The sequence below is a fragment of the Semicossyphus pulcher genome, unplaced genomic scaffold, assembly GCF_022749685.1.
Source record: "Semicossyphus pulcher isolate SPU_LCO1_2020_fin unplaced genomic scaffold, fSemPul1.0.p SCAF_6, whole genome shotgun sequence".
In the NCBI taxonomy this organism is placed as follows: domain Eukaryota; kingdom Metazoa; phylum Chordata; class Actinopteri; order Labriformes; family Labridae; genus Semicossyphus; species Semicossyphus pulcher.
This window is the reverse complement of record NW_027211737.1, coordinates 12,026,543-12,041,684: the sequence shown is the minus strand read 5'-3', so window position 1 is coordinate 12,041,684 and position 15,142 is coordinate 12,026,543. Positions and strand designations below refer to the sequence as shown.

At 41.6% G+C, this 15,142-nt stretch overlaps 2 protein-coding genes across 2 annotated transcripts; one reads left to right on the top strand and one right to left on the bottom strand.

The window, feature by feature from the left end:
• Nucleotides 1–1,322: 1,322 nt before the first annotated feature.
• On the bottom strand, nt 1,323–7,398 carry LOC138610368 (myogenesis-regulating glycosidase-like). The gene is made up of 5 exons (XM_069683107.1): nt 7,124–7,398; nt 5,913–6,444; nt 3,985–4,789; nt 3,775–3,884; nt 1,323–3,170 (listed from the first exon to the last, which is right to left on the bottom strand). The coding sequence occupies exons 1-5, from the start codon at nt 7,396–7,398 to the stop codon at nt 2,823–2,825; spliced, it is 2,070 nt and encodes a 689-aa protein (XP_069539208.1). The 3' UTR covers nt 1,323–2,822.
• Nucleotides 7,399–11,431: 4,033 nt separating this feature from the next.
• Nucleotides 11,432–14,883, top strand: LOC138609703 (izumo sperm-egg fusion protein 1). The gene is made up of 9 exons (XM_069682345.1): nt 11,432–11,633; nt 11,856–11,930; nt 12,104–12,187; nt 12,305–12,325; nt 12,436–12,525; nt 12,804–12,931; nt 13,169–13,319; nt 14,274–14,452; nt 14,842–14,883. The coding sequence occupies exons 1-8, from the start codon at nt 11,432–11,434 to the stop codon at nt 14,444–14,446; spliced, it is 924 nt and encodes a 307-aa protein (XP_069538446.1). The 3' UTR covers nt 14,447–14,452; nt 14,842–14,883.
• Nucleotides 14,884–15,142: the final 259 nt, after the last annotated feature.

The following is a 15,142-nucleotide window of genomic DNA, read 5'->3' as shown; positions in this document are numbered from 1 at the left end:
AATTTGGCTGTACCTTTTTTTTTGAGGTGAAAAAAAGAGGAAATATCAGGCAGTGTGACATTTTTGGGGCACTGAGAAAAAAAACAACTTTATTATAAAAACAAGTGAGAAAAATCTACAGCTAATGCAAAAGGCTCGTGCTCGAGAGAAGTGTTTCTTTCTTAAATAGTATTCGTCTTGTTATATAGGCTACAGTTTATATATGCTCCTGTATTCTATCTATTTACATTTTTTATCCTTTTATTGCCCCCTATTTTTTTTATCCACTTTTTTCTTTACCACTTATTTATTTGGCCTCTATTGTAAGCTGCTGTAACAACTAAACTTCCCCTGTGGGAGATCAAGCTTGTCTGAAATGCTGACACTAACTGTTATCTGACAGCATCTAATGAGTAATCGAAATATGTTGTATATTACTTAAAATATGGCCCAGTGTCCATCCCCCTTATCACTATACAGTATATTGTTTGTTTAATTTCCTGATTAACCAGGAAGTGGTGAAATGATAAAGATGTGTAGGATTTCTGACCTTTAAGTGATTTGCAACCTGGAAAAAAACTGTACAACTATGGCCACCATGTTAATATAGTGAATGCTGTAGCAAACCACACATAAACAACTTGGTTGTTGTTTCAGATGCATGCTCATTACACAAATCAAGTATGTGATGTGTAATGTCCACAAGGAGACAGAAGATTAGAATAGATAGATAGAAAATTCTTCACCGTAGTGAAAATGTTTTGTGACTTATCTATGGATGAAAGGGCAATCATGGGAAAAAAGTATCCAAATACTTGTCTCTTGCTGTGTTCAAAATGCCATACTATACTAGCAGTACGTACTGATTTGGCCAAAATGCAGTTTGTAGTATGCAGTATGCAAACAAACGCTGAATGTGCAGTAGGCCAAAGACACCCGCATGTCGTACTGATTGGGAAAAAATCTCCCGTAGGTATCGGACCAGTCTACCTCGCTTACTGTAACACAATGCAAAGCGCTGGAACGTCACAGCGTCAGTTCAAATGCCTGACAGCAGCAGTATTCCACCAGAAGGGGGCGCTATATCTAAAGAAGCGGCGGTTATTTTTTACTTCCACCTGGCGTAGCATAGTGCAAAATGAATTCGAAAAACTCCTCCATACTACATACTACCGCCGAACGCAGTAAGCGGTATATAGTACGAAGTATGTGGTATATATTACGGCATTTCGAACACAGCCTATGTGAGGGCTAACTGGTCAGTCACAGCCACTGAAGTGGGATTTGAGGGTGACTTTGGCGCCATCTGGTGGTACTATCAAGAATGAAAGGAAGCAACACAATTTTACGGCAAGATTATTTCTTTGTTTCAATAAACAAAAAACATTAGAATAATGTTACAGATGCTTGAACAACTCTGTATGTAGTAAATTATGCATTTCAAAAACAGGACTGATTCTAGCTTATACAGTAGGATTATTTTCAAGCAAGGCATTTAGACGACTCAACCAGTGGTGTGCTTTACTCTCATGCCAGCAATCACTTTGTCACAGCAGACAGACATATTTAAATGGCAGATGTCTCATTTTAGAATAAAACTGTTCACGTACTTCTAAACAGTAGTACTTACAATGTAAAGGTGCAAAGCATCGGGCATATCACTGTGAGTATATATATCACTGTGTGCAGAGGAGAGGGTTTATCACCCCAGTTCTCTGTGCTAGTTCAGCTGATAAGGCAAATAAAGTCACAAGGCAGAAATGGATGGCACTTTAAACATGTCATCTTTGAGAACGATACCTCTTCTACGAGGCAAACCAGAAGCATTAGTGTAATAATTCTATATATTTTGACGTGGATTAAACTTCCAGCAGAACAAACGTATTCTTTTAAATCTACCCTGAGCTGTGAATTGAAGTTGTGCAGATGAATAAAAGCATACAGCAGTAGATAGATTTGGCACTAAAACGACAGAATGGCACTACAGGTTAAGGAATATTCAAATAAAAATATCTGCAGGCTGTTGATCATGAAAAGCAGCCCACATTTAAAACCAGTGTTAAGAATTTTCTGTACATTCACTAGAATATTACCCACAAATCTAAAAAAGGTAATAAATATAAACAGCAAGCAAACAACACATTACCTGCATGTCATTGTCAGTGCAAAGCAAATCAATGCATGTTAGCTTGAATATAGTTATTTTGAACTTCGGTATTATCCAGAAAACGGCAATCGCCATGGTGAGATAAGGTTAGGCATGCCCTCTGAGCAAGGGTGCATCTGTCCAGCTCAGAGTGCATATTTATTGCCGGTTCAGTGCCCAACCCTGTCAAACAACAATTAAGACACGTACCAGTTGCCTTATCACACAGTTATTTCATCTAACCTGCAATAAAACTCACACAGAACATAATAAAGCTGACTCTCGCTCTAAAACAAACGTTTTTCCTGCGTTGGGAAGAAAAGTTTGCAATCTAGACGCCTATTCATCGGAAGACTGTGGGGATGATACAATCAGATCGGTTTTACTATTGGCTGTGGAAGGCACATGAGGATGAGGATCTTTTGAAGGATGGAACAAGAGAATCGGAAGTCCAAATTTCTTTCCAATTCTCTGGATGGACGGGTAAAATGTGCAGGCACAAGTCCACTTACAGGTCAGCAGGACAAATGAGGTTAATGTTTAAAATCACACTCTGCTGCGGCAGCAGATCCCTAGTGGTCATTTCCCTTTAAAAAGCAAACATCTCCTTTTTCTTGGCATGTGTGCTCACATAAATGTACATGTAGATACAGTATGAGTGTGCATGTGTGAGTTTATGTGTAATTCTTCAGTGTCTTCAGTGAACCCATGTAAAGAAAGCTATCTCGTCCAGGTCCACGGGGTAGTCAGTGAGGTACATGGGGCCTTTATCAAAATGTTCCCCCTTGTAGCTCCTCCATCGTCCTGCAGGCAGGTAGATGTCCCTCTCCTGCTTTCCTGGCTCCAACACCGGAGCCACCATCAGGTCGTCCCCGATCAGGAACTGGGAGTCAATCTTGTAGGCTGCCTCGTCTGCATTGGCGATCCACCACAGGGGCCTTATGATTGGGTCTCCTGTATCAAGAACCTCGCCCGCCAGTTCCAGCACCCTTGGGGCCACCAGAGTCTCATGGAGCTCTGTGAACTTCTGCGCAATCTCCACCACCTGCAGACACAGACACAGTGTTAGCATTGACATTGGGAGTAAATTAATTATCATGCTTTCAGAAACAGCAAGAGACATTGCTGTATTTTTAATGACTAGCCCAATAATCATATAGTCGCATGAAAGCGGCCATTTCCACTGTCAGCAGTTATCCCATTAAAATGTTTTATTTCCTCTCTACCACGAAGATCACCGGCTTTTATTTAATATATTTCATTTATGATCAGCAGCATATTTTCAGTGTAAATAATAAACTCATTACTTTTTACTCAAAACAGATAAGAGTATGGAGACCTGAGGTTATTTACTGTTATTACTTACAGCAAAATCTAAGTCAAGCTGAGAACTGGTAATTTAGTTATTGCCTAGCAACAACTGAAAAAGCCAACTGCTAGGGGAGTCTTTAACAGACTTGCTATTGCTGTAAATGCTTAAATTAACCCTCAGTAATAACTGGAGGCGACTTATATAAGTAGAAACATGTTGGTTAACCCAGAGCTTCTGGATTTCAGCAGATAGACCATCAGACGATATAGTTTAAAGGTCTTCAGCAAATAAAGGTGAAAGAGTAAAATTGAGGGAGACAACACAGGATATTGCTCACCTCCTTGTCATAGGCCCAGGGTGGAATAGAAAACTGCATGGCAGGCATGAAAGCAGACAGCTCCAACCATCGGATGTACAGCTCTCTGTCTGGAAGACCATTTTTGCCGTCTGAAACACCAAAACATTACAGATGTCACACTTCAGACAAAAAACATATCAAACATTAACATGTGTCTTTAGCAGAGCTAACTTTAACTTCATGCCATACCTGTGGTGCGGTTGGGGTATGCATTTCCTCCGATCATGTCAGGTAAGACAAACTGGTAGCCCAGAATGCTGACAGTCAGAACAGTGGGGATGATGGACTTGAGGCCGAGCTCATATCCCCACACAGAGTCTCGATCGATGATCCTGCAGAAGCAGGAGATGTTCTGACTCTGGTAACCCACCCTCAGCTCTGCACGCTCACTGAACGGGATGGCCATCTCTGTGTAGCGGCGGGTGAAGGTGGAGGGGTCGGACAGTGGGACCAGGGTGCTAAACTCGCGAGGTAAGTAGCTTGTCTCCCCGGCATCAAACTTGAAGGACGTCACGTCATAGCGACTTTTGAGCATACGAAGATGTGAGGAATACCACTCACGGGCTTCTGGGTTGGTAAAATCCAAGATTCCTCCGATGCCGTTCCACCAGCGAACCAGAGCAGGCAGCTCACCGCTCGGCTCCCGCACAAACAGTCCTTTCTCCACGGCAACGCCAAAATTAATGGAGTCGTAGTTGATGAAGGGATGTGTCCAGAGCGACACTTGAAAGCCGTCCTCTCTGAGCTTGTCGAACATACCGCTGGCATTAGGAAACTTCTGCGGGTCAAAGTCAAACTCCCCGTAGTCGGCGGTGTAGCGATCGTCCAGCTCCAGATGGGAGCATGTGAAGCCATGCTTGGTGATGTCAGAGGCAAACTGCAGCAGCTTCTCCTGAGTTACAGCCGTCTTGTGGAGAGCCCAGGTCGACCACAAGGGTTGTTTGAACACTTCAGAGGACGGGACCTTGATGGGCTTTTCGAAATACCGACGCACCTGAACACAACACATATAGAGCAGAGACTTACTACAATTGTATTCACATCAAAAGTGTTTGTATTTGAGTTAGATGAGAGGATCAAAACCACACTCATGTTTGTCTGTTGAACAGTACATGAACAGTTTAGCTTAGCATAGCATAGTGCCTGGAAACAAGGGGGGGGACAGTTAGCCTGGCTCTGAAGGAAGTCACTGCTCCCAACAAGGAACAAGTCAAAAGCCAATAAAAGCAGAACTTGTAATTTTCAAACTTCAGTTATTCCTTTTAAAACTAGTCTGACAGCATACTTTGTTGGTGCTGGTGCGGGTGCTGTTGATTTTTGTTGGTGCTGTTGATTTTTTTAACATTTTAAAAGAGCCAAGCAAGTTGTTCCCCTTGCTTCCAGTCGTCATGCTAACCTAAGCAAACCACCAACTTAGTGCACAAATATTGAGCAATATAAGCCTTCTGATCGACATACTGGCAATACAACAATAACGTATTTGCCCCAAACCTATTACTTTAAAAATGACTGCATTTATTTATCTATATTTACATTTTTTTTAAATAAGTAATATATTAAAATGAAGAGTACACTTGTACCTCTTTAAACATCTTGCTTTGGTCTGATTTACTGTCCAAAACCCAAATATATTTACACTTAAACAATACTGAATTGAGAACGAAAGAAAAGGGGAGAACCAGAGGTTGTTTGATGGTTTCTTAGATTAACTGGTTAAACACTTAATCAATTAGCAGAATTGTTATTGTCCACTTTTCCCTCCTAACAGCAGTTAAGAACATTATAAATCAAATGAAATCTCTAGCCATGACTGCATCTTGGCTCTGGTATTCTGAGTAAACTTGGCTCCAAATTTGCTCTTAGTTAATTTTGTCAGGCCGTATAACACATTCAAGGCGCCTCAGAATCTGGTGTCACTCTTTAAGTGCACTACAACGTGCAGTCATCTGGTTTATGTGAATGTATCAGTTCCCTGCTGCCAAAAAAACATCTCATCTTAGATTAAACACGTGAAATTAGAACTTTCCCTCAGTGGACGGAAAGGAATAATAAAAGTAATAAAGGAGATATGACTTTGCTCTTACCATGAAAACAAAAAACAGTACCTCTGTACTCACCATGTATTTGTGAATAGAAGTAACGTCCGACCCAACACACACTCTATAGCTGAGCTCAGGAAAGGCCGGCTGACCCTCTGGAGGTCTGAAGGGAGAGTCCTGGTATCGGGCCTGGAACCTGAGCGTCCTGTCCTTCTCTGACCAGCCCAAATGAAACGGTACCGTGTCATTAATCTTGATGGCAGTGGCATTGGAAGACAGCCAATAGCGTTCCAAGATTCCCCCAAAAGCCTTCCGATTCGAGTAGACATCACTGGTGATGAAAGGCTGCGGTTCCTCCTCGCCCTGGATCCTGATAGGCCAGTACTGTGTCGCCGTCTCCGCGCCTCCATACCAGTGAGAGTCATTATAGGCCATGGCGTGCTCCACCGAGCGCTTGTTTTGCAGCTCCTCCCAGCGAACACGGTAACACATCACCGTGTCCTTTAGTCGAACCGTCTGGATGAAGAAGTTGAGTTTGCCAGAGTCTGACTGAGAGCAGCTCAGAATGTTTCCCTCCTTTGAGCAGGAGTCCAGATTCAGAGTGCCAGATCTGGATCAGAGAATTGACAGAACGGAAGAAAATTTAAATGAAGTCGTTACACACGACACTAACTGAGCTATTATTTTCAGAAAGACATCATATTTCTGTATGCTGAGAAGATATCAAGCTCAAGCAAGTGAGAGTGAGACTATACGAATGTTAAAACAGCCAAGAAATGCAATCATAATTCAGAAGGTGATGCATACTGTGTGCAACATATTATCTCAATGTAACATTATATTTCTATTTCTCCGCAAGTTCAGAGACAGTTCTATGGCTAACCCTGTCGATGTGAGCTCTGCTGATGTAGGACAGCAGTAAATTCCCTCAGGGTATAATCATGTGTCTGTCTCATCTGGCTTTCCATTATGCATCGACGTATGGCAGAAAGGCAGCTCTCTGCTGTGGCTTAGTACAAAAAGAGGAACAACTGTGCTGAGTTCAACAGAAGTTATGTACACAAGAGTTGTTGTCAGCAAAGATTACAGGAAGGCACTAGATTGCATAAAAAAAGATTTTCTGTAACTACCTGTTTTTCGGATGATATTCAGTGCTTTTATTGCAACATGAATGTCTTTGGATTTTAAAAATGTAGTTTTTATGATGAGTGTCATCAAGTCATACATTTCTTTTTTACCTTTTTATACAGAAATAAATTAAATCCGCAGACAATGTTTCATGAACCCACCTGAAGGCCATACTGAAGAGGACAGCCCCCGACTGGTTACGGATAATAAAACCGTCCTTGTTGAGGTCCAGCAGCTCGGTCTTCAGCAGCTGTGCTTTACGGAGGGAAGCTGAGTAGTAGCACCAGGCAACCACAGCAGCCAGCACCAACACACAGCCCAACATGCCCGCTATCACCAGAGGCCGGCCTTCGTTAGCCAGTTTCTTCTTCAGGGGAGAACCAGCTTCCCCAGACGACGGCTGCTCCCCAGGAGCCACGGGGACAATCTGATACATACTGAAGACTTTAGGCAGCGCGGTGCGTGGGGACACAGCTGTAGTTCACTTGCTTGAAACACTGTCAGTGTTGGTGAAAATCCCTGGAATATATCTTCTTGACACTGGCGGAAGGGGAGGAGAAACAAGCCTGATGTCTACATCCCTATCTTTAGCTTTGTCTTAAGGAGGGATGATTTGTCCAAACCTGCGGGCCACACAGAGATCAGCATTAAGTAGGAGGTTGGCACAATGTGTAAAACCACTGGTGCAAAGTGTCAACTAAAAAGATAAACCAAGCACAGATCTCATCATGTTGTACACTTATCAACCAAAGTCTAAAAATGGGAAGAAATACACTGTACATGTAAAGCAACAAAATAATGAACTGACAAACATACAAGTTAACGTCCAAATAATTTGTATGAGATATACATACACAGTGTTGGTCTATTGGAGCACTCAATACTTGGCATTTGCTTGATAATCCAGTTCTTAATATCAGCACTGACAGTCTCACGGAACTATAGTTATAAAAAGCTTTAGATCTCTGCACTGCATGCTCCAATGATTGAAGACATTTCGACTCACCCTCTGTTACCTGCTATTCCCTCAAAAAGAAAAAATATGTTGTACAAAGATTCTGTCAGAAGTGTTAATCGTGTAAAAAAATGCAAAACACGTCTGTCTAAAGTGCTACTGTATGTGCAACACCACAACACTATTACTACTGCTACTACTACTATGTATTCATCTCAACAATATATACGCGTTACTGTGCACAGTTCAGAAGCAGCACGGTGAAAGCACAAAAGCTTTAATCTGGTAAATGGCAGGAAGCCAGGCTCTATTGACACATATGCACTGATGGTAAAAGCATCAGTGACAACATAAAATAGCCTATGATCAGAGAAGATGCAGACACCATGTCAGCGTGGTTTAATTATATTTATCTCTCAGGTAAACGCACCTTAGACATGACTAAGTAATATTTAGAAGTAGCAGCACTCAAATAACTATAATGCAGCAAACCCACAGTTTTTAGATCAAGCGCACAGGCCAATCATCTAACACAGAACCCTGTTTAAACTCCCAACAGGTATCATTATGTCCCAACCTGACGTTCTTTTTTTATTCTGTTGAGGGTTAGTGGCAATGCAGCAAGGGAAGAAGGAAGCCTTGCAAATACTTGCCCTGCAAAAATTGGTTCCTCTACTTAAACCAGCCCTACACAGGAAGACTGCTGTGGGACTTTCCTCCCTCTGTCAGCTTATACAAGACCCTGTTTAAAAAAACAGCCTTTACTTCGCCTGTACTATGAACAGACAAAACTCCACCATCTTGTTAACATCAGGAATTTTTATTTTGATTATTGCTGTATTTAATAAATGTTTACTCTGTTTGGAAGTGCATCAATACTTGGTAAATAAAGCTGATGCTGACTCAGATTCTGATCATGGAGACTAGTTTAGGACATTAACCTGAATTCAGGGTGAAAGCTAATGTGGTATTCCTCCACACTGTAACCAGATATCATTGAAATTTTGCTGGTTATATGGACCAAATGTATGCAATGCAAAGTACACAAATAAACATTTTGATCAGCACAGTGCAATAGGCTGTAGGTTGTACATGTTTTGTTACCGAGTAAATAAACACAGACACATTTCCTTCATAGCGACTGCTAATTGCTTTGTGTTTACATGAGTTGTAGCTATTTCATGAAAGTGAACACTGAGAATCTTTGACTGGCACTGCTGAATGATTATAGTGGACACAAACATGGCCTCCAGATGCATCAGTACCAAGGTGACTTCTGACTTGACTGCTCAAACATTTCCAATGTGCCAGTGCCTGATCGATAACCAACAAGCAGTCGTCGACAATGCTATTGACGCGGTGTGGGGACATTTCAGTGACACTGTAACTTGCAAAACCAGTTGTCACGAATTGGGTGTCAACAAGGACATATTCACAGAAAAAGAAACTATGTCGTGAAGCTAAATACCACACATAAGTTAGAATATACATTTAAACTTTCACTTATACCGTTGTGAATATAATAAGTATGATCTTACCTCACCATCTACTCTCCGAGGGGGTCAGTGTGTACATTTGCTGTAAGCGCAGTTGTCCACTGCGCAGCTGCAGAGCAGTTTGAAGTTCCGTGGTCACGCCCTACAATCACCAGACTAGAAGCTGATTCGCCCATATATCTGTCACTCACACGCGACACTATCCGGTGGGCTTCTGGGAAGTGTAGTGTCAAAAAGAACTAGGTATTCAGAATTCGTTCCAAAGTGATTTTTCAAGACTGCTGTAACTGATTTAGTCAAACCCATAAGACAGAGACTAAATAGTTAAACTGATTTTAACTGTTATGACGATTATTATTTAAATTCTTGTTAACGTACGGTGCTTTAGTGTCGACTGCGCGACCGTTGCTCATGGAAACTGTACAAATGTCAAATACAGTTCGTGGTAGTAGGCCTGTAGCTTTTTAGGTTTCATATTAACCTACATAATACTGAGTATACAAGTGGTTTGGCTGCGTTTTAATCATTAACTCATTATATTTAAAAACTTTTAAGGGTTAACGCATATTTTTGTTGAAGTTCGTGTGCAATAGCAGTATCTGAACGGCCTGGATTGTGATCAGCCCGAGGTGAGATCCTCTTCAACAAATGATAATGTTGTTACTGGGACATGCTTTCAACCACTGGGTGACAGCAACGAGCTACAAACAGAATAACACGATGGTTAGAGCACGGTACAGCTGGGACCTTCTTACAGATGATTCTTGTTATTGATGCCCTACATACTGTCAGTTGGGTATTGGAGCCATTAGTGCCAGCAACAGTAGAACACATCACGTGGGCTAATTAAGCTAGCTGTTAGCATTCTTTTATACTGTATTTGTAGCATTAGTGGTGGTGGCACCAACTAGCTTTTAGCAATAGCAGCTGTAGCTTTAGCAGGTTCAAATGACAGACTGTTAGTTGCACGTGTAGCATGAGTAGAAGCAGTGAAATGACTTGTATACAAGTACCAGAAGTCAAGGAAGTAGCATGGTAACTATCATCCAACATTCATACTACAATTATACATATTCTCCTTTTTGATGGCTTTTTGTAGACTTAAAAGTGTGAATAGTCTATTGATTATTTTGTACTTTGCAGCTGGGCAGAGCAGGCAACTGTCCTGGTACCCCAGTCCATCAGATGCACAGTCTGTATAAAAAGATGCCATAAATGAGCCAGATTCATTGCATACTAGTTTGTTATGGTAATTTAATCATTGGTTTTGATGAGAAATGTAAACTCTCAACAGTAAATTGATATTGCATTATTGTCTAATCATTGGGCCTTGATGAGGGCCTATGTCAAATTTAGTTTTGGTGGCTGTATTATTCTTGTTTGCATTAGGCTAACATGGTTGGAACTGAAATAATTACTCTGTTAATTGTTTAGTTTAGTTTTAATCAGAAACTATTTCCAATTAATAGATGGATCTTTTTTTCTTAGCAAAAATGACAAGCATTCAGTACTTTCTCAGTTGTCTTATCTGATTTTAACCAAATGTCTTTGGGTTTTTTTTTTACTTTAATCAGAACAAGTAATCTGAAAATGTCTCCTCAGACTTTGATGGGCATCTTTGGATCTGTATTTCTTCTGGAAATGACTGATTAGTCATAAGAATAAAAGGCAAACCAGAATATGAAAATAATTGTTAGTTTCATCTTCAACCATATCTTTTAAATGAAACAACCAAATTGATAGAAAACTGTACACTTTATCACTAACTGCATCCTTGCCTCCTTGGACACAACAAAGATAGAAGTATTAACCGGAGTGATGGGAGTACCGCATGTATTCCTGGTAGAAGTAAAAAAGTACCAGTTACTGGTGTAGGAGTGGTGATAATAGTTGCAATTACCGTAATGGTGGTGCCTGTAGCGGTGACACTATTTTGGTGTGTTTACGTGCACTGAATGAAAATTCTCAGTGACTCATCCACATGTTCTTCCTCAGGGAGTTCAGGGTGCAGAGGGAAGATGCTGCTGATGTTTGTGTCCCTGCTCTGCTGCGTCCCTGCAGCCAAGGCCTGTCTGCAGTGTGACCGCAGGATCAGGCTCCTCCATGAGGACTTTGCCCTGTCTGCTCGCACTGTGGACGACCAGATTGAACTGAAAAAGATTTGCGACCATGCTTATGTGACCTACAGAGAGACCAGTCACGAACGAAAGCAAGTCATTGGTGAGAATAAAACCTGGTTTCGGCATGGCATTGCTGTGGAGTGTTGTGATAATTCACATAAATCAACATACATCTGACATTTTGCCTCTTATTATCATGACTTGTTTCTGTCTTTTAAGGGTTTTGTATGATCTGGTTTGTTCTTGATTTAAGTATGAGTGAGATGCCTAAACTGTAAAGTGTTCAATAGGTAAAAAGGTCCTCTCTGTTTGTTTTGCTCAGATCCCACCACTCTGTACCGAGCCAGAACAGAGTACCAGAGTGAATTTGATCGCTTCTTGAAAACCAAGCACACAGGTGAGAAACAAAAACAAACATTTATCATGAATTTTTCCAAATGCATACACATCATTGGAAACCTTGATAAAAAAAACTGCAGCAAAACATGTCATTATAATTTTTCCCCTTGTATCATCCTTGAATGTATTTTCAAATGACACTGTAATGAAATTCTTTTTTTTTTTTTAAAGGATCTGTGACATTTGAAGCCATCATGATCTTGGAGAAGGGCAGGAGGATCTTAGAGAATCACTTGGACACATTCATCCGTGATGGTAATAGACATGAATAACAGTGAGTGTTCTGCACAGTATGAGGCAGTGCACTTTGTGTAAGTCATTGCTCTGTACCAGATGCATGAGTTTCAGATCATTTGTTTGTCTCTCCCTCAGGATTGTGCCCCAACAAGTGTGGTAAGTTTCTGTCCGATCCCTCTGTATTAAATCCTTGTAGGACCACAGAATGTATTTATTAAGTACGTGTGTACAGAGCACGTGTGTGTGCATTTGTTTGTGCTTTTCAGGGCTTCTGAGACGGAGAGTAATCGATTGCTTCTCTTGCCGCTACAAGATATACATCTGTCCCTCTCCCTCTGGACAGCAGGATTGTGGTGGTATGTTTTTATCTGCTTGTTTGTGTGTGTGCATATTGTGCTAAGTGGGTGTATGAGGGCTAGCTTACCTACTCTGTTTTTAGTGGGAGTACATCACTACATGGACAGCACATGCTGTACATGGACGCATGCTGTCACGAGTTTGCAAATGTGTTCCCAAGCGAGGCACTGCTGCCGCCCGTCCATGTGCAAGGCTAATGAAAAAGATTATTCAAGTAATCCTGATGCGAATGAATGAAACATCTCTGTTTGTCTCTCCTCCTCCCCCCTCACTCCAGATTACCCCGTGCAGGCTGAGGAGGGAGGCCAGGCCGTGTTGAACTGTTTCCATCCATGGCATCGTCTTCTGTTGGGGAGCCCAGAGTACCATTACTCGTGGGCACCCGGTGTGCCAGGAACTGAAAAGGTCTCTCTGATGTCACAGGCTCTTTTCCCAAATGAAAACACAAACAGAAGCATAAGGAATAGCTCAGCATTTGATTAGAAAGTCGCCTCTTTTTAACCACTATGCGCACCATATTCCTGTGTATTTGTCCTTTATTTAGCTCCACAGTATTGTTGTGAATAATATATTCATATTTACTGCCTGACAGCCTTTACACCTTCTTAGTTACAACTATCACTTCCTATTTTGTGTGTGCAGCTGAATGAGAGTGACTTCAACACCTTGGTAGTGACGGACGACTCGTCTGTAGTCTTAAATCAGCTGCATGTGAATGAACAGGGAACATATCGCTGCTCTCTGCAAGGCCGCAGTGGATTCATCTTCTACAGAGTCACTTTCCTGCTCACTGGTACAGTATAGCCTTTTTGACACGTCATTACAATAAATGTCAGATCATTCAACTCTGAAAGGTCAGGAGGACATCAAATCCAAGTGAATGTAGCACTTTTGAACAGGTGCCAAGTAAGAAAAAAAACACTTCAACTGTTGATAAATGTCTCAGTCTTCATATTCTGGTAACAGCTGCTAAACTTGAGCTTTCAGGCCCAGCATGGATCTGAAAGGATTTCCAGAAGACCACCAAAGTATTAGAAACACAGCAGTTATTCATTTGAAGAAATTAATTCACTTCCTGTGTAAGGCCTGTAATTTTCTACTGTGTATGCAGGGTGTGTCCACAGTTGTGTAACACCTCAGGAAACACAGACGGGATTAAATCCAACAGCATGAATTCTGAGGCATTAGGGGTTAAGTCAAGTTTCAAAACCGGCCAGGTTAGGCGATCAGGCAGACAATGCCAAGAGTGGTAGGGAAAACACAGGTCGTCAGGCAAGCAGGGAAACCCTTGAAAGCTAGGAATGAGATGCTAAACGCCAGGAGAAAGGCAGAATAAGATCTAGGTGTGGAGAGGGGAAGATGGGAGAGATTGCAGGGCAGGAGGGAACAACAGGAGAATTAGTGATAAGGCGGGTTAACGCTGGACAAAACAACATGAAGGGAAGCTTATCAGGTGGATGTAGAGGCTTGGTACTTTATTTAAAGGGTTGATTGGCTTTTCTCTTTTCTTCTGGTTCTGTTTGGGCTTTCTTGTGTTTTATTTTGTGTGTTTCTCCACACATAGGTTATAAAGAATATAGGGTTAATCTTTATTAAAATATGCTGTATACAATTCCAACATTAGGCCGCTAAATTACCAAAAATAAATCTTGTCATAGTCAGTCTACGACAATTAAAGGTGTAAAGAGTACCTCTTTATTTCCCTCTACGCAAATGTTACTCTCTTTCCATCCTCCTTTTCCTACAGTTGCCCCCTCGCCTGACCAGACTCACCGCCCGGTCAACTCTCCGCCTCCTCTGCCTCATGGAGACAACTACTCACCTTTTCAACCTGCCGGGGGCCTGCTGGTGCCAGTCATCGCCATGGTTACTGCTCTGAGCCTGGCAGCGAGCGTAGGCCTCGCAGTCGTCCTGGGGTGAGAGACAGTAAGTGGGTGGAGGGGACAAACAGAGAGGACGAGGGGGGTTGCAGGAAAGGTGGAGGAGTAAGAGGTGATACGGAACAGTCAGAGGGCATGACAGACTAAATAAGACATGATGAAGGAGGTGGCTGTTTAGTCATAGTTGGGGGTTGAGTCATTATTTTTGAGGCTTAGGGTTATGTCATAGGAAGATGCAATAGATACATAAATAGATGCCTTGTTTACAATTGAACCCATTACGTCTGAAAGTATTGTCGCTTCTTACAGGTAGTGACGTCAGTTACTAAAGCGCAACAATCAGCAGATGTTTCGATTTGAAAACACTAAAAGGTCACACAATAGGCAGATTTTCTGTTTCTAAATTTAGGATTACTTTGTTTGTGATCTCTGTAGGCTGATGATAAATCAGAGGAAAGCCACAGAGGAGCCGAGAAGAAGGAGGAAGGAGTAAAAAAAAAAGCACGAAGATGCTGTGTACAGTAAAAACACGATGACATGACAGGGAGGTTTTGCTCACTTTAGATTGGAACATTTCTATCTCAATAAATTTCCCATCGCAAAGAGCAAAGTCTTCCAGAAATAACAAGGAAGTTAGGAAACATATATGTGGTTGAAATTAGCACTAAGGGTTTCTACTGTGTGTTTTTCATCTTAAATACTAGAATAACTGAAGGGTTGTCCGTGTAAATCATGG

Excerpts from the sequence above, each read along its gene's own strand:
- LOC138609703 (XM_069682345.1), top strand. The coding sequence starts at position 11,432 with ATGCTGCTGATGTTTGTGTCCCTGCTCTGCTGCGTCCCTGCAGCCAAG. Across the intron at positions 12,188-12,304 it reads GGACACATTCATCCGTGATG|GATTGTGCCCCAACAAGTGT; the intron begins GTAATAGACATG and ends TCTCTCCCTCAG. Across the intron at positions 12,932-13,168 it reads GTGTGCCAGGAACTGAAAAG|CTGAATGAGAGTGACTTCAA; the intron begins GTCTCTCTGATG and ends TTGTGTGTGCAG.
- LOC138610368 (XM_069683107.1), bottom strand. The coding sequence starts at position 7,398 with ATGTATCAGATTGTCCCCGTGGCTCCTGGGGAGCAGCCGTCGTCTGGG. Across the intron at positions 6,445-7,123 it reads CTCTTCAGTATGGCCTTCAG|ATCTGGCACTCTGAATCTGG; the intron begins GTGGGTTCATGA and ends TCTCTGATCCAG. Across the intron at positions 3,171-3,774 it reads CCTGGGCCTATGACAAGGAG|GTGGTGGAGATTGCGCAGAA; the intron begins GTGAGCAATATC and ends CTGTGTCTGCAG.